A 19,416-nucleotide genomic window follows, 5' to 3' on the forward strand; every position below is an offset into this window, starting at 1 on the left:
GTAATATACATCATGAAAATATCCTTGGAAGGATTTTGGTTTTGAGAGACAAGAGGCAGGACAGGTTTGGGAGCTGTGGTGCCTATGTCCTGACCTTCTGCACGTGGCTTGGAGGCTTGTCTTGGCTCAAGGAAGCAGAGAATAGTGGTTCTCCCTGCCATTACAGTCTCTACCCTCCTAATACATGCCACACAAGAACCATCTGTAAAGATGTATTAAAAGTGCAATCAACTGGACCCTAAGTAGGTTAAGCAAGCACAACCTTACAGTGTTACGTAGTGAAGTTAACTACTTCTGTGGAAAGTTTAGCCATGCCTTGTAAAGAGAAATATTTTCATTTTAGCCTTTGAGAGAGAAACTAGCCTTTAAACATTTTTATTATGGGGCTGGAAAGATAGCTCTGTGTTATGAGCACTGTACTTCTATAGGAGCTCAGTTTGGTTCTCAACACCGTATTGGGCAGCTCATAGCTGTCTGTAACTCTAGCTGCAGGGTAATCAATGACCCGCTCTGGCCTCTCTGGGTGCCTGCTTGCACACATACACAATCAAAAATAAAAGTGTTAGCCTTAATTTAATTTTTAATGGAAAAGCAATGCGACTCTCCACTACTTCATTCCACTGGCTTTAAAGCTTTCCTATTACTTACGTTTGCTTTCTTAAAGGATTTTGAAATCATCCAAATGTGTGTATAATATGCATGGTTTTGAAAAATGCCTTGCAGAATGTTGTGTCAAACACAACAAACTTCTTTAAAGGACAGGGCGCTTTTTTTTTAATCCCTTATATTTGTTGGTAAACTTTTTATTTCTTTAAATCTTTAATTCATTTTTAAAGATAACTTATATGTTTACTCCTTATCACCTTTCTAGGATTGTTAAATTGAACAAATCCATCACTTTGGGAAAGTGCACTGTGACCTGGCTCACCGTCAGACCACTAGCAAGCAGGATTTAAGAGACACCTTCAGTTATTACTTTAGCCAAATAGAGCAATAACTGAATCTGGAAAAAAAAAAATACTTACAGTGTGAAACAAGGAGTTAAAATACCGAAGTATTTCAATTGCTAGATTAAAAACAAAACTAGCTTCCTCAGATGGAGACGAGACCAAGAGAGCAGATTCATGCAGAAGTCTGACATGCCCGGACTTTACAGTTACTTACAGGCTACCATGACACTTGCATATGCAGAGTGTCTCACTTGAGAGAACACATGCTCCAGCTCTGTGGCGCACCATCCCTAAGTCTTGTCTCCCTTTTCCTTTCAGTCTTGACCCAGCTCAACAACACCAAGGAGAGCTCCTACACTACAGAGGACAGGCATGCTTTCCACATTGCTCTAACAACTTTTACTCTGGGCCAACAGTTGCGATGGGTGCTCCACACACTTTCATATACCACTGCCATCCAGAATCCCGGGCTCTGGGAGGGAACCACAGTGCCATGTCACTGTCCTTATTCTAATGGGACTTCTGGAAGAACCACAATACTGTTAACATAGTCACTTTTAAATGACATGGCTGCACCGCCATTGCCATGCCATATTTAATATTAGCAATTTAATTCCCAGTGTCATCCGTTTAAAAAAAATGTTCATGAACAAAAACATCGTTGGTACTTTATGCACCATCTTCGTCTCCATCTTTGAGATTGGATTTCTACTTCCACTCACTTAATCTGACTTTACACTTATTTTTAAGGTTTTAAAGTTTCTGAGACAAAAGGTCCTATGTGTGACTACAACAACTTCACATTTCAGCTGGACAACACAAACACATGATGCTTATGGATGTTTCATAGGCATGGAAACACATGCTACTGTAATATATCTCTGAAGGTTAGGGATGAGAGGGAAACACCATTGTTTTGAGTAAGGAGATGTTTTTAATGTTTCCAGTGGCTGGGCCCAGGGAGACACCAAAGATTAGAATGGGAAAGGGAAGTGAGAAGAGAAGGAAAACTGTCATGAGGCCTCTAGGCCAGGCATGCTCTGAAGCTTCTAGGCCAGAGGATGTGAAGATGGGTTCCCTTTAACGCCTCCTTGCGATGTCTTTGGTAATGCAGTCAGAACACATACTCCAGCCTGCAGACTGTCCTGGTGACAACTAGGTCACTCTCAGTTTCTGAAGTGACTGCTGTTGGAAGCTCTCTCCTTGACAGGCCATCATTCCCACTACCCAGGCAGGCTCAAAGGTTCTTCCAAGCATAGGTTGGGTTTCCCCTTTGTTCTTAAACCCTACTAACCACACACAGTTGGAGCCTAATGCCTACTAACTCTAAGCCACAAATTCTATATCTTTCTGTAAGTGTTGTGACTTAATGAAAATCTCATGAGGTAACAGGTAACAATACTGTGATATTTAGCATAATGATGCTGTAATATCCCATTTCCAAAGCCCCACGATATCTTTTAAAATGTAAATTTAAAAAACACAAAACCCCTCTGGCACATAATACATTTTAAGGAAGGAACAGAAGACCCTGGTGTCCACCTGTCTAGTCATAAAAAGAAAATGAATTCTTCCCTTAAGGTAGAATCCTATATGCCTGATTACTGACACTAGCTGGTCATTTCCCACTTAGTGAAAAGTTCTTCACTTACAAACTCTGATCTGGTTCTCTGTACTGTTGTTCTGAGATGATATGTTCAGGCAGGGGGTGATTGCAGAGCAGACACACAGAAATGGACCACGTCTGTAATTCTCATTGGGGTGAGAATGAAAGGCTTTGCAAACCTTCTGTAAAATGTTTAAGAATGGGCACAAAATCGACGGATGCCTTACCATGCACACTTAAGCTTCTCTGTTTATCTATGAGGAAACTAAGAGCCTGCAAAGTTCTAACTGGGGCAACCTCTTTGTCAAGGCAGACAAAACAATACAAAAACAAAACAACATTAATTTTTTAAACTGACAACAGAAAATTATTTTAAAAAATCATCAAGGTAATAGGTAAGCTTATTTTCTAAGAATGAAGTAATTACTATGGTGGGGTATCTCTTTTTAAAAAGTGTGAATATAGGTGAAGATGTAATAAGTCTAGCAGACCTTTATTATGAACCTGATTAGGCACGAGTGCTATCCTGGTAAGTTTTTATTATCACATGACACACAATGAGAAAATATAGTTTCAATTGAGAAACTGTTCAGGTCAGATTGCACTGCAGTTATTCATTCAGTTACAGAATATATCAGGGCAAATACGTAATGTGATATTAAAGTTGAGGTAGTCCATATTTTATTTTTATTTATTTCCAATCACTGCCATTTTTGTTCTGTCATAATGAAACCAACCTATTTGCTTCTTTCTCTTTTTGACAGGATTACATCATTTTAACATTTTTTCTTGCTTTTCTGTCCTTCAAGCCCTTCCACACAGCCCTCCATGCTGCATAGCCTGGAGTCTAAAGCTACTGTCTTGAGAGGTCATTTTCTCCCATTCCACTTGAAGTATTGTGTCCAGCCTGCTCCCTCGCCCTTCCTCTCCAGCTCCTGACAGAGTCCCTCCGTCTCCCTTACTCCATTGTCTTCTTTTGCTCACCTTCTTCCAGAAGCACTGGTTTTTAAGGACCAGCCCTCAGTTTTCCTCTTTTTAATTCTTCCTCCTCTGGAAGCAATCCTGGAGACCTAACTCCCTCACAATGCACATATCATTATGAGTCTCTCATCAGCCCAGACTTCTTATTTGAAAGCCTCATCTTTTTTCAAACTCTGTTGGGCACTTAGAGTTAATCTTGCCATTTGTACTCCAACACACAGTGAAGAGAAGTCCTTCTCCTCAAACTGACTGGCTATGCCTACGTGTCATGCACGCTGTGCCTCGGTATGAACCATCGAAATTAGCTTTCACTTCCAGTGCTACTTAGGCTCAGTTCTGTGAATTCAACAGAACCAGCAACAGTTTGAAAGCCTTAGTTAGACGTTCCTTTGAATAGTTGCCTTTAAATTGTATTTTAACCTTTGTTCAGATCTAACCACTTCAACGGAGAGAATTTACGGTGTTCCTAAATTATACCCTTGTCCTGCCTTTATTTGTGTTCATGCATGATTTCAGGCCTCAGAATTCTCCCTTCATTATGGTAACTTGTTTTCAGAGTATGCTTGAGTGTAGCCAGAAGGACAACCACATTGCCACCCCAGGGAGCTTTGTCTGCTTCTATCTGTTTTATATTTCTACATAAAGTCTTGAGACATTCTGGGTCCAGATGCCTGGTGCCTATGCACAAAACCACGTGCTTGATTTCATCATTGTAAATTAAATACAAGAAACAATTAACAAATATTTTTATGTCCTCTCCCAAACTGTCAGTTATTACAGGGCATAGAGATTTCTTACCTATATTGCAAACCAAAAATGGATGGTTTGGAAGTAAAATTATCAGAGACAAGAGAACAGGGCTGAGAGGGCAGAATGAAGCATGAAGCAGAGGAGACATCAAGAGTAAAATTTTCAGGCTGAAATAATTCACCACTTTGGATTCTTAAAGTAAAAAACAAAACAAAACAAAACAAAAAAACATCTAGACACTTTCAATACTTGCTGAAAATAATCCCTTGACTCGGGTGGTAAAGCCTGAGGACTTAGGTCCCCACATACATTTACACGAGATTAGCGTGTCAAATGGTGTCATGTGCAGGAGGCCAAGTAGCTGTCATGGAACTTAAGTAGAATTCTGGTAAAACTCCCTACAGCCAAGGCTTTCAGGGCTTCCCTAGGCTCCACTACGATGCCATACCAGGCTCTAAAGTCCCTAGCTTTACCCTTTACAAAGCTCCCTGTGTGACATTTTAAAGTGAGATGAGATAATCTCACTCCAAGATCTATAATATTAGATATAAGGAATTACTTAGTAGTTCAAAGCCAGCCCATTTCTTGGTACACAATTGAAATGGCTGCCCTGAAGTTTGGGGCAGCTCCCGTGGCTGACGACTCACTTGTGGGCAGCATAGGATAGGAAAACATGTGGGTAAGAACGGGGTGGGGGGTGGGGGAGGTTCTATGTGTGGCTTTCTCTCTAGCTGAAAGCAGAGACAGAAATCCTAATTAAATATTGTCTTTCCAGGGCAGCCTGGAACTATGCTTGGCTTCAAATACATTCCTTTTCTACTTCTTCTCATGCTTTCCTATGCTACAGGATTTCAGTTTCACCTCTGCATTTTCTTGTTAGCGAGGCTTATCAAATATCACGGTCTCAAACATAATTAGTATTTAAGGGGAAAAGAAAAGTGATCTCAGTCTATGACTTCAGGCCTAAAAGCAAATCCCAAATGAACGGGTGTGCTGCGCTCACAAATCTGTCGCTAGCTTTCTGGTGGTCTCTGCCATTCCGGCTTTCTTTGTGTGGTAATGAACAGAACAGAAGCCTCCTCAGTGCTGAAAATTCTTCATTTCTGGCAGCTTCCCCCTTCTTTAGGATCATTTAAGACTCCTTCTTTAAAGCACGTCTTCTCCATAAATGAGGAATAACTACCAACCAAGGGTCATCTGCTTGAGCTTCTCTGAAATATTCAGGGGAAAATCAAGCCTTAATGGAAAGCAGGCTCATCTTTTATCATCCAAAATCAGAAGTAGAAAGGAAACAGAGGCCAAGCTACGGATAAATTAGGGTCTCAGAATACACTCCTTGGCAGTAAACTGTCTTCTACACTTTTCAAGACAGCAGCAGGCAGTTTGTGTTTTGCTCTCAACCCGGAAAACAGAACAAGACAAAAGAAAACAAAACAAACACCACAGGCCAATGCAATGGGCACAGCAGCCCTTTTATAGGTGGCTTGTGGTGAGGCAGAGGCCAAGGAGAGACTCAAGGTGTGACCAGAGACCTTTCTGTGTGGCCATACACACCTAAACTTTTCACACAATGAAACACTTCTAACTTCTTAGAGAAGCTGATGCTGAAGCAGGGAAGTGAAAAACCTTCTCTTCCGTTGCTCTTTTGTGGGCTAGGAATAAGGACTCAACAGGTGACCCAGCCTGGCCTTGAACTCACAATCCTGCTTCAGCTTCTCAAGTGCTGCACTAATGCTTATGGGCAAAGGACTGTGCAGAATCCAGCTTTAAAAAAAATCCTACATCATATTTAACAACAACAAATGAAAGTATATAAATATAATTTTTCTGCACTATCCCTCCTCCTCCTTTCCTGGCTCTCCTGCCTCTCTTTCTAGCTTTCTCATTCTTTCTCATCATACTGATTCCAAGGAAGAGACTTAACAATGGTAATTTTAGGTCTTGTACATCTCAAGTACCGGAGAAGAGGCAAATGCATCAACTAGTCTGTGTTCAGATTCTTGCTTTCCTAGCTACATAGTTTTAGGTTTTACATTGACAGACTTTTCTTTGCTTCTTATGTAAAAACAGGGACAATAATAGTGCATCCATCAAAAGGTTATCTTCAAGGCTATAGATAATAACAACAGCACAACAAACTGTCTAATAACCTTAAAACAAAACATTCTTAATTGTTTCCTTGCTGTCCAAAATGATAAAGTTAATGAAAGTGTTTATTCTGTAGCAGTAACTTAGAATGATGGGTGACACTTTTAAGTATCGGCTGCTGTCACACAGCATCACCATCACTAAATCCTAAAGGGGACATGACAGACCTGGAAGGCAATTCGGGGAATCCCTCCTTGCTGAAGGCCTTGCAGACACTTAGAAGTCAAGTTGATTTGACAGGAACATGAGCTGCAAGCTCCTATTATTACCCCTGACTTTTTAGTTGCCACTGGATATGGGGCAGAATCCTGAGAAGGGCTAGATAAATCAGTCATCAAGAAGCATCCTCCACCTAAAATAAGCAGCAGTCCAAGGAAGAGCTTTAATTGAGCTCTTTGATGTCTGTAGCAAACAGACAAAAAGCCTGGCAGGAGCCCAGGGCCACCCCTCAATGATAGACAGGTTCCAAACTGGCAAAGACGGGGATGGAGGTGGGGTGGGCGACAGGCCTGCAAGCCTCCTTACAGTTGAGGATGCTGCAAATAGAATAAAGTCAAGTATATGCTATTGTATCCCAAAGAGATGACAGTGCTGCAGGGTGTCTCGTAAGCTGGTTTTTTTTGAGCATTGCAGATAGCTATGTATTTCAGAGTCATGATAAAATAAATTGCTAGGATTAACCTTGTTTGGCCAGTCCAAAACGGACAGTACTCAGAATGGAACATACTTGCCATTAAACGTTTATCTCTGTGTATTGACCCCTTATTGGGGGACATTTCTGAAACCTGAACTAAATTTCAGGCATATTCATAACATGATATGAGAAGTTGGCATTCAGTTTTATCTGTTTCAGACCTGGGATCTAAATGTGCTTAATTTTCAAATAAGGACAGACCCCAAAACTGCCATCCACCTTGGTAAACAGAGTTGCCCATCTTGCACTTGCTAGAAGATGTTGGATGTTCTTTATCCATTTAATGTTTGAATTTTCCTATTAATGTTCTGTTCTTGCCGTCTATATGGAGACAGCATAGAGGAGAGGGCAAGTTAAGCATTATCAGGAAGGAATTAGCTTCTGTACTGGCTGGTTTTGTGTGTCAACTTGACACAGCTGGAGTTATCACAGAGAAAGGAGCTTCAGTTGAGGAAATGCCTCCATGAGATCCAACTGTAAGGCATTTTCTCAATTAGTGATCAAGGGGGAAAGGCCCCTTGTGGGTGGGATCATCCCTGGGCTGGTAGTCTTGGGTTCTATAAGAGAGTAGTCTGAGCAAGCCAGAGGAGGCAAGCCAGTAAAGAACATCCCTCCATGGCCTCTGCATCAGCTCCTGCTTTCTGACCTGCTTGAGTTCCAGTCCTGACTTCCTTTGGTGATGAACAGCAGTATGGAAGTGTAAGCTGAATAAACCCTTTCCTCCCCAACTTGCTTCTTGGTCATGATGTTTGTGCAGGAATAGAAACCCTGACTAAGACAGCTTCTATCAATGGAAATCAATTATGAGCTGCAGAGAACACCTTCCCTTGAGGGATTTAATTTTCCTTGTTTAGCTCCCCTCCACTCTTCCTTTAATAAAGAAATATGTGCATTGTAAATGTATTTGTTAGTGAGCCTGTGGCTGTGTGCCAGAGATTAATGTCAGGGTCTTCCTTGATCTCTCTTCACCTTTATTTTGAGGGTTGGCATCTCTCATGGACCCTGAAACTCATAGATTAGTCTGTATTGGGTGGCCAATGTGCTTCAGTGACTTGCCTTTCTTCACGGCCCAGGGCTGGGACCGTAGGTGTGAGTTACCACCCCTGTCTTTCAAGTAGGTACTGGGGATCAGAATTTAGGTCTGCATGCTCACATATTAGCTTAGCTAACTTTCCCAGCTCAGAGGTGCCTTTGGGAAACTTGAAGGCTGTTCTGCAAGGGAAACTTGGGACTATGATGCCACCATTTGCTGTGGAGGCCCATCAGCCAGGGAGCATCTTCCCTTATGGCTACTGCCAACTGTCCTCTCTCCTCCCATAATCACATCCACAGAGAAATGTTGAAATGTGTGAGCATTCTCTGTAGTCTAAGGGAAATCAATGGTCAATGTTGTGTAAGGTTAAGAAAAGAGTAGGATAAACAATCAAGAACTTCCTGCTAAGCAGGGTATGTTGTGTCCAGGACACTAAGGACAAATGGTATATACCTTCTTCAAGTTGCTAGCAATGCTTTTCATTCCTTCTGCTCATCTCCAAACGTGTAGCAATTACATGGAGGAATCAAGCACGTTGATTAGAAACCCAACATTTTAAAAAGTATTAATGCTGCTTGAAAAAGTGAAAGCATGGATCATGTAGGTTATATACATCTAGCAGAAGTGACTTCAACTAACAAATGATGCTGTTCAAAAAGGAAAAGGTATCAATTGATACAAAGGTTGACAGCGATGGTGTAGTGAAGGAATGTACAGTTAGGTATCAATTCCACCTGGAGAGACCTAGCTGGGTCCCCCCCAGATCAACTCTCTGCACATGAGTTGGGCAATCCTGCATTGATCTGAAGGACACACTCTAAATTTTAGAGTGGTGGGATGTGCTTAGAAAGAAAAAGGAATCTTCCAAGAATGACTGAAATTATTTTAAAGCAGAGTGTCTCCAAATTATCTCTGCATGTAAGCGACTGAGAAAGAGTGGATAACCAGTTAGTAGCAGTGAGGCCATGAAGCCCTGCTGGGTCAGCCTGTGAATCATAGCCACCTGTGACATCTTACAGGGCTGATACCTACCAGATGCTCAACAAATCATTTCCTATTGGAATCTATTAGGAGGCAATTACCACCACGTGTTCTTAGTCTACACAAAGTATACTTTATAAACGTTGGCTGATGAACTTGGCTAACATGTTGATTTGTTTACTGGGAAATTTATTATATTGATGCTAATTAATATTAATTTTGAAAATATCTGCATTCAGAACCCAGTATCCCAAATTATGGAACTTATTATGATAATTACTGAAGAAAAGTCGATACGCCTCCAAATCAATGCTTTTCTGACTTCTTCTCATCCCTCCCTATGCCTTCTCTCCCTAAGCATCCAGACCTGTGTCCAGCAGAGAACCCGGGATGCCTCTCCCACAAAGTAAGCCCTAGAAAGTTCTCCATTCCTTTGAAGGCACCCAGCAAGCATGCTGAAAGGCTAAGATGCATCTGGACAGACAGGCTCCCTGCCTTCTTCCTTAGGTGTTTCCCTTCCATAGCACCCCTTTGTCCCGCCACACTGTTGTAAATCTGCCCATTATTTATCAAACAAGACCAAAAAACAATTAGATATTTGTTCTTAGCTTTCTAGGTGGGTTTTCTCTGATGGCTCCGGTGCCACCTAATATTCTGTATCAAATCCTTGGACTTTTCTTTTGTGTGCCTTCCTTTGGGATGTGTGTGCCAGCCAGAAGCTATGGGATGGGTGGAAAGGCTGCCTTCACAGTGCGAGCAGGAAGGTAGGGAAAAGAAACACTGGCATAAGTTCTTTACTGCTGTTTATGATTCAGAATCTTTGGTTAGTAATCTTTACTTAAAAAGTCCGGGCCATTTATGAAAATGTTATTTTTTAAGAGGGAACACTACCCATGGAAAAGTTAACCATAGTGCCTGAGGCTCTAATGTGGGAAGCATCTAGAATCTAGACACCTACGAACTGTGACGTTAGCCACATTTGCTTAGTTGACATCTACAACTATCTTTAAGAGTCTTGATAATTATTTTTTTCCTTCTACATCCACTTTCCTCCCAATCCTATTCCTTTGCAATGAGGTGTCTGAAAGCAGTTTATGAGGAGAGGTAAACGAGATGAGAGAAGCTGCGGAAAAGAGAAATACTAAAGCTAGTAGTAAATTGTGTGTTTAATGGGTATGTATGTAATATATATATATATATATATATATATATATATATACACACACATATATATACATATATAAATTCTATATCTCTATATTTATTAATGATATCAATTATATATCAATTATATATGTATATATTCTATACTATTTATCCAAGTACATGGGCAATAGACACTTTGTGCTTTTAGCTGTTATCAGAGTTCATACACTAAAATACTAAGTCATGCTATCCAAACACTAACTTTTAGAAAGGGCCACCATCTCCTGTTTTACTAAAGTCCTGTTCAATGGCTCTTCATTTAAATTAATCAAAGCATCTACTTTTATCTTTGTCTTTTTTCTTTATTCATTATGTCTTATTCCAATGACACTGTCTCTTTCCACTCCAGTCCCTCTATGAAGGCACTGAGGAATCCCAAGGACCCTACACAGGGTAGGACATACTAATATACATGAAGAAAGTTTGCTCTAGTGTGTTCCGACTCTTGCCACATCTTTGTCTCTTCCATGCGTTTCAGATGCTTCACCAGGACTCCCAGTCATCTTCCCTTCTACTTTTAACCTCACAGACCTCTCTGTCTTTGAAGAAAAATCTAGTGTTTGGAGGTAACGGAATTATCCTAGAGAATCTCACAATAAGTTAGAGACTCTCATGAATTCATCTTTATATGTTAATACACAGAAAGAATTAACAGTTGAGGTTATCAACAGTGCTTAAAAAATGAAAACTGTAAAGACATGGGGGCAGCTAGTGGAAATGGCAGATAAAAGCAGAGGGCGCTGTGAGAGATAGCAGACCTAAGAGCACACAGCAGAGGGCACTGTTAGAGATAGCAGAGCTAAGCACACACACACTTACCCACATGAAAATGTATTCCTTTACCACACACATCAAGATAAATGATAGGAGAGAGTGCTAGAAAATACAGAGTTTCCTTTTTTTTTTTTAAAAGGAGGTTAAAGATTATGGGTGAAAGTATATCAAATAGCAATGTGGGTAACTGAAAGATGGTTATTAAAATGGTTTACATTTCAACAACAGCTTCAAAGTAATAGGGCAAGCCTCTCATGGTTTCATTTCTGACATTTTCTTACCTCAGACAAAATGCTTTCACTTTCACCGTTATGATTTAAACATAATCTGAAATCTTAAAAATGCATGACCAGGGTTCGCATGGAGATCCTACATAATTACAGGGCAGATGGGATGAGTGCAAAGCTTAACCTCTCACCGTCAAATCCATCTTCTTCTGACCCCAGTTCATCGTCGGAGCAGATGTTGAGAACATTGACCAGCATCTCAGTCACTGCAGCCAGACATGGAAGAGAGGAAAGACAAGTCCCAGGTTTCAGCCATAACTTACTGCTCTGTCAACGCTCATCTGCACCTTGTGCTTATCTCAGATGAAGTCATTTCTATGCTTCTATCCCTGTCCTTAGCATCTGGATCTATATCTGCCTTTATGCATCATATGAGACAACATGCTGTCTAATCCCATGTAGGCTTTTAAAAATAAAATTATGATGTCATTCCTATGAAATCCCCTACTAATACTTATTAAATATAGGTCAATAGAAAGTGTGAGTGAGGGGACAGGGGGTCCAACAAATGCTGGATGAGAATACCCTGTAAATTTATAAGGGAGAAGAGAACTGTCTTGGAATTTTGTGTTTATTTCCGCAATGATGCTGCCCGGGGTAGATTAGATTACAGACTTCTGTTGAGCAGACTGAGCGAATGCCAGTTCCCTTTCAGTTCATTTGTCTAACCCTCTGTAGACTCCAGCTCCGTCCGTGACAGGTGAGGAGCGGTGTATTTAATAAAAACGGCTGATAGATGAGCTAATGTATTTGAAGGAGATTTGGGAACATTGATTATTATTTTTTTTTTAGAAATAAATATGTTGACAGAAATATCATTACATTTGATTTCCAAAAATAAGGCTTTAAGATACTTTGAGATGAGCCAGAATTTAGTAAAGTAAATAGATGGTAATAGGTTTATGTAACAGTGAGAGGCTTTCTTTCCTTGCAATGTGCATGTTATCATGTTTAATGTTTCTTGAAATTTGGTTGGGTTTTATCAAGCAGGTAATGAGAGGCCCACACATCTTCAGAAGCTGATTTTAAGGTTATACAACATTTTAAGAAATGTTCTTTAGGAACCAAAGATGCACGGAGAGAAACGCTGGCGGTGCTGCGACATTGATCTAGAGTTTAATTTTCAAAGCCGAATTATGTCTTACAGTATATCATTGATTTCTTTCATAAAATATGGTCAAAACCTAAATAATTAACAGAGCCCTCCCATCTAAAGGGTGTTCTACCATGCCTGGTAGTTGTGAGGATCCAGATTGCTTTGGTGCCCACAGCAGGCAACAGCTGAGCCTGTTGGCATGCTGGCACTGAACAGTGTAGGAACCCGGAGCATGGAGTCCCATGGGTTGGGACACTGTTACAAGGCACCTGTGACTTATTAGGATGTAAGAGAAAACTTTTCTACAGACAACTTGCCTTGTGGAATCATTATCAGATATTTAAATAAATAAAAAAGTCTCCATAAGTCTTGTAGATGCTCAAAAACCACATAGCTTTTCTCTAAAACTCTGCATAGACCTGACTTTCTTAAGTGCTTGGAAACTTATCTTCAAACAGGGCCACCAAGGGACACTCCATGAGGAATGAGCCAAGCTGTCAGTTAGGCCTCCTGGCTCAGAGGCTCCTGGCTTTTGCATATTTATCTTTATCTATCAATCAATACATTTTTTCCTGTAGTTTAGGTTAAGGAATAAAAACAAGCCAATGGGGGCAGGAAGACTGGATGGTATGAAGAGAGGAGTAGGGGAAGGAACAGAAAAGCCCAATTGTGAAAACTGCTCTGTTTTTAATAACTATGGTCTGCTGCTTTAAATGTTACTGTTCAGCATGTTGTGGGAACTAAGCACCGCCTATAATTGTGATTACTCATAAGAGAAACACAAGGAAAACATGATTATCCTAATTTGTGATAATAAAACTTGAGTTTGGGACTATAGGAAGGAAGAAGGAAAGATCAGAGCCCTGATAACACTTTATTTCTACTGTTTTAGAGAGGGCCACATTGTTCAACTGGGACTGTGTTCATTCTCGATATTCCTGGTTTGCTCAGAATCTACTCACTGCATCAGGTTATCAGCCACGGGGCAAGCTGTCCCATCCTTCCTCTCACAGTACAGACTGTGAATGCTACCATCCCGCTTCTGTCCAAATGTTCCTGATAACAAAACAGCTCTCTGTTGACTTCCCAGGAGGTCTTATTAAGAAGAGCTCAGGACTTTACAGCATACCTTTCTCCCCAACAAATGGCAGCGACCAGGTGAAAACATCCATGAAATTTGGGAGCCAGTACGGATGCGGGGAGCAGTTGAACTGCCTGATGTTCATCACATTGTTCTCGTACTTCAACACTGCAGCTAAAACAGAACAGCACAAGAGGACATCCATCAGTGTGCACCTCCATAATTACGCATGGTCAGGAAGGACAGCAGTCAGCACGTGTCTCTGCTTTTACACATGCGGAGTGGATCAGGCAGATTCAACTATTTGAATTAAGTTCCAAACCATGAATACAAATAGCCTCATCAGCCCCGATTTCCTGATTTATCGACCTAAGCATTACTCCTTAGAGGATGCTACTGCCTGTACAATGTGTGAGTGGCGATTTGAAATGACATTATCATTTGGAAAATATTTTTGTGATGTAGTTAAGCAATTATCAGGAATCAGATCAAGAGCCTCCTGTAGCCAGGAACATTCTAGTCTTCCTTACTCTCCGATGGTAAGAAAAAAGGGGGCAATGCTAAGTTAGTCTGACCTAATTTAGTAAGCTTTCCAAAGACTAGCTTTTCTCTGCCTCTCTATCTCTGTCTCTTCGTCTCTGGCTCTCTCTCTCTTTCAACAAAAACAAACTCTGCCCCCCAGTAGCAATCACAGTTGTTACATAAATTACATAATTTTAAAATTAATAAGGAAGATATTTGGATTTAATACCATATAAAGTAACAGTGTTGACTCTAGCCTCCACTTCTGAATAGGACGGAGCAGCCAAGGCTCCCGAAGCAAAGCTGCCTGCTTCTCTCTGCCCCGAGTGGGACCTGTGGGCTAGAGAGACTCTCACATGACTCTTACTCCTAACTGCATATGGAAACTCAAGTGCCGATCCTGGTCAATGTATACAGGATGAGCAGGGCTCTGGGAGTAATTTCAAGGATAGTTGAGTCATGTGTTTCAGCGGAGACTCCTAGCTTACTGATTGACAACATTATCTTATGGAACAGACTCAGGTTGAACTTACACCTGCTTTTTCTACTCACTGACCTTAAGACATAGAACAAATAGATTTCCCCCTCAATGAAAGCCCTTCAATAACGATCCTGCCTCATTTCCAACCTGCCTGATTGTATGCAAGACATGGTTTTTATTATCCATCCCCAGCATGACGAGTGTTGTATTGATGGTGTGTAATGAGTAGATCCTGAGTCATGTAAAATGGGCTGTTTACATTGATTAGTTGAATACACAGAAAGTTATTTTATTACGTTGTACTATTATGCTGACATTTATATGGGGAATATGCTATAGCAGGTGATGACAGATAACAGAACAAAAGCCTTTAGTATCTATCAAATGCTTTGATTTGGGTTTGAGCTTTCACAGCAATGCAGAGCCTTTTGTATATATGTCTTTGACACACACACACACACGTTATGTTTTATATGTATGTTATAAATACATATATACACATACATATATGTATATATATTGTTATGTCAAAGACATATATGTATATGATATAGTATATATGTCTTTGACATAACAATGTTTTCAAAACTGATCCTTCATCTGGAACGTTTCCTGTCTCCGAAATCCATGTTATCAGCTCAGTGAAGCCCTTTCTGGTTCCCTTTGATAGACAGATCATCTTCCTTCCTTCATTCTAAAAGCCTTTGGCTTGCAACGGATACCGCACTTGTTAGGGAACTTTGATCAGGGTTATTCCACATATATGTATTGGCTTAACCTCTCCCCCTGTTTTAAAGGACAGGGATCATAAAAACAGGCTGTAGGTTTTTTGGGTCTCCTGTCCCACTTCACTCAGACTCGATCTGAGAGGCTGACACGGATCACGGATGCTGCTATTCCTCCTACAGTATTCTTTCAAGCGATCGGTACCTCCTCCTGCTGGTCTCCTTCACACAAGACACTTGTGGCTTTCACCCTGTGTGTCCTGGATCTGGATGCCCACCAGATGACCATTCTCTCTGACACTATTTCTCAGGATGGCCATTAATCTCTTAGGTAGGCTTGATCAGTGTCTGAGTCTAGGAAAGACACATCATTTTATTTTGTGATTTGCCTACTATAGGTATTATGCCACATTCTAAATACACTATTGCTTTCAGCAACTGGCAGTTAGCTCATATTTGTGTGTCGTGAGGCCTTTGCCTTGAATTCGAGACCTACTAGACTAATAGAGCCCCAGAAAAGAGAAACAGGCATTTTGGGAACACAGATGGTATAGGTTAGCAGGGCAGTAAAAATTCTTTTCTGGTAGAATTCTGAATTCCGCATATATTTCTGGAAATTGTGTTTGGCATTGTTCTGTTATTTATGCAACATGCTCTTTGGCAAAACAAAATATAAAAACTCCTTGACAAATTACCGTTATCAGTGTTTCTGATCCTCAGGACAAAGTATTGCTCGTGTCTGACATTAACTAGCTGAGCAAAAGATTCACGCTAGTGATTTTTTAGAATTTGTTACCATTGCATTTGTTTTTATATCTCTTAAAAAAATTCTTTTAAGGCTCAAACCTGTCTTTTCAGAGTAATTGCCACTTCACTGCCCCCTTCCCCATCTTATTAACATCAGGTTGGTGGTATCGGGGGGGGGGGGGGGGAAAGGAAGGAAGGGAGGCTGGCCTTTGCTCTAGACCCCGCCAGGCCTTCATGCAAAGGTCGGATAAGAAGGAAAAGTGTGTGCATACTGAACATGCGCCAACTTCTCTTTCTTGCCATCAGTCCCTGACCAACTAAGCAGAGCAACCTCTCCCAGAACACTGCCATTGTATACGGCGTTCTGAGTGATGGGAGAGAATGTGTGTAAGGCAAGCATGCGCTGTGCCATTTTATGAAAGGTCCTTGAGCATCGATCGGTGGATTGTGTATTCTCAGAAGGTCTTAGGGTCCATTCCTAGTTGCTACCCAGGCCTAAGTGTATGGCAATTAACACTGCCCTAGATGGGGAACAGAGAGAAGCATTCTATAATATTTCACTCGATCCCAAAAGATCTGGGAAGCAGTGTGTGTGTGTGTGTGTGTGTGTGTGTGCGTGTGGTGTGTCCCCATAGCTGCAGACAGAGCAACTGCAGCTGGGAAATGGAGCAACTTGCTCAGATCATGCAACCCCAAACTGACACATCTCACCCCCTTTCTTCCCTGTCAGGAAACCCACTCCTGTTCTACTGTTCCCTGCTGTCCTTCATACATTATACATGCACGGAGGCTAGTCCTAGCGGTGATACTAATTTAACTTTGGATGTGGTATTCATATTTAAAGATGGTTCAACTTTTGCCAAAGTACATGCTGCCGCGAAATGGGATGCAAACTCACAGTCGGAGGATGGCCTGATGAGTGACTTGAGGGGAACTTGTGTTCTGCAGAGCAGCGAGTTAAAAAGGGAGTTGTTTCAACACGGGCTCACCACAGTTTACTCCAGTACCTCCTGCAGAAGCTAATACTGCTCATTTCGTCTATTTACCATGGGAATGATGCATTTCTACAGTAGCTTCACTTAGCCTGTAGGTGCAGCAGGGCATTTGATTTGGACCTTTATAACCACAATGGTTTAATAAAGGCTTCTCAAGATTTGAGAATGAGCATAGAGGTGAAGTGAGTGACTCACCTACACTTTCAAACCAGTACATGTCAAGTTTGGCCCAAGTACAAATCATCTACCTAGTATAGATACACTTACCACAAAGACCCAAAGCATTCAATGCCTATCAGAATTTGGACAGACTCCTTCTCTTTCTACATTACACTCCATAGAGACAAGCAGAGGCCTGGAAGGCCATGTGCCTGGGCAGTCAGTAGTATATTCTATAAATAATTATTTAGGATGCTCAGGGCCGCCTAAAGTCTTTACATTAGGGCTCACTTTCCTTACTTGAACAAGTGGGTTTATGTAGACCAGTGGTTCCCAACCTTCCGTGTTCTCAGTAATTGCTTAGACAATTACTAACTGGGATGTTCCTTATTATCTGCATTAAAAAAAACAAATCTTTAACTTAAAATGCAGAAGCACAACAGGTTTTCTTTTCTCCAGCAACATGACATATTTGTGAGAGAATCCTTTGAACAATCCTGTATTTATAAGGTACTCACAGATTTTGGTGTTTTTTTTTTTTTTCACAATAACTACACATCATCACAATGCATAAAAACCAAATCCAATTAGCCAGAAGCATCTACAATCACAAAATTCACCATTAAGATTTCATCCTCCGCTTCCCACACCTTCTTCCTTCCTTGACTCCCGCTCTTCACTGTCACTGTCACAAAATGCAACTGGAGTCCTAACCGTGCAGGTTCCTCTGATATATTTGAGACACAAGCACCCCCACCCAGTGCAGTGAACATAATATAGATGACTGTATTTCCACAAAAATTGGAGAACATCTGCTAAAACTTTGGGAAGAAACAAAGAAACAACAACAGCAAAAACATGTCCTGTGTACCCAGCAGGAGCTTCTCTATCCCACCAGTGAGTTCCTAAGCCCACCCATCACTTATGCTTTGTCCCAGAGGGATGCAGAGACACCGTGACACGTTTGTGGGCCTTAACTTATTCGCCAGGACTTACGGCAGAGCAGACAGAACAGAACAAATGGTTCTCTCACGTAGCTGCCAGTGTGAAAATCTACCAGAAGAGACTAAGGCAATGGAAAGAATCTGAATCCCAACACATGTGGGAGCTGCCCTGCTCACTCTTCTTGCGATGTCAGAATAATTCATTTTAGAATTACAAGTTACTCAGTGCAGTTGTTTTTATTACACCCGCAGAACTCCATCTTCAGGGGCGTGTTTCTGTACATTTAAAATCGACAACCAAGGGCTCTGTCCTGCTTGGGGAATGGGTCTTATTTACTTATTGTAACGCTGTCAAACAAGGAAAAGACTCTACTCTGGAGCTTTAGCTGAAATCCTCTAGTACTTTCAGTAGTATCACTGACGTTTAATATCCAGTGGAGCCCAAGGAATATAGCATATACATTATGCTGCTGCAATGCCTCACCATGCACTGAATCTCTGGATTATAGTCAGAGCTTTAGAACCAAGGGGTTTATGCATGCACGCACGCGCGCGCGAGCGCGAGCACGCGCGCGCACACACACACACAAGTTTCATTCATGAAATGATAAAAGCTATCAACACCTTTCCTCATCTATATTAAGAACCAGAGAAGCTGGTAATGAAGCAAGAACAAGTGGCAAGAACATCAAAATCCAAAGGGAGACTGCAAACATCTTGAATTTTATTCTTTTTCTCACCCTTGTTAACATCTTTCATTTCCATATCTGTAATTGATCATCTCCTTCCATATTAAAGAGATGGAGGAGAGGGAGAGAAAAGCAATAAGAATGTGAAAGATACAAATGGTGGCCTGCTAGAAGTACAATCACCATAATCTATCCAGAAACAGGAAAAAAATGCATAACAGATCCGGGATGTGATTTCCTTCCGATCGTTCCACCCATGGATGCTCTAGCGGAAAAACTAGCATCACCATACATACCCCTTTGCACAGGTTCCTTTGCAAAGCCCCACCTTCATAGAAGGAGGCGAAAAGACTGGAAGGAAAAGTCCTGAGCTAAGCCCCGTGTACTTGCAATACTTCCTAGGAGCAGTCTATGCCACACCACAGGAAAAGGCTTTCTGACTTTGTCAGAGATAGCTATCTTCTCCTAATGACTACTTTTGGGCCATATGATTTCCATTTATTATTATGTAGATAGATGCATGTCTATTCTAGGCATGCACACTTCTCCACAGTAAACAGTGCCTTA

General features: G+C 41.1%; 1 protein-coding gene across 2 annotated transcripts in view; it reads right to left on the reverse strand.

Annotated features, from left to right (window-relative positions):
• The window catches only part of Ppp3ca (protein phosphatase 3 catalytic subunit alpha), a 266,037-nt gene that overhangs the window by 18,240 nt on the left and 228,381 nt on the right, over positions 1–19,416 (reverse strand). For both annotated transcript variants that reach the window (XM_021157311.3, XM_029475530.2), the window contains exons 9-10: positions 13,636–13,761; positions 11,542–11,616 (exon numbers count right to left, since the gene is read on the reverse strand). In XM_021157311.3, the coding sequence (XP_021012970.1) occupies positions 11,542–11,616; positions 13,636–13,761 (201 nt within the window). The remainder of the gene's footprint in view (positions 1–11,541; positions 11,617–13,635; positions 13,762–19,416) is intronic.

Source organism: Mus caroli, unplaced genomic scaffold (assembly GCF_978045245.1).
Source record: "Mus caroli unplaced genomic scaffold, Mus_caroli_1 scaffold_3, whole genome shotgun sequence".
NCBI lineage: Eukaryota > Metazoa > Chordata > Mammalia > Rodentia > Muridae > Mus > Mus caroli.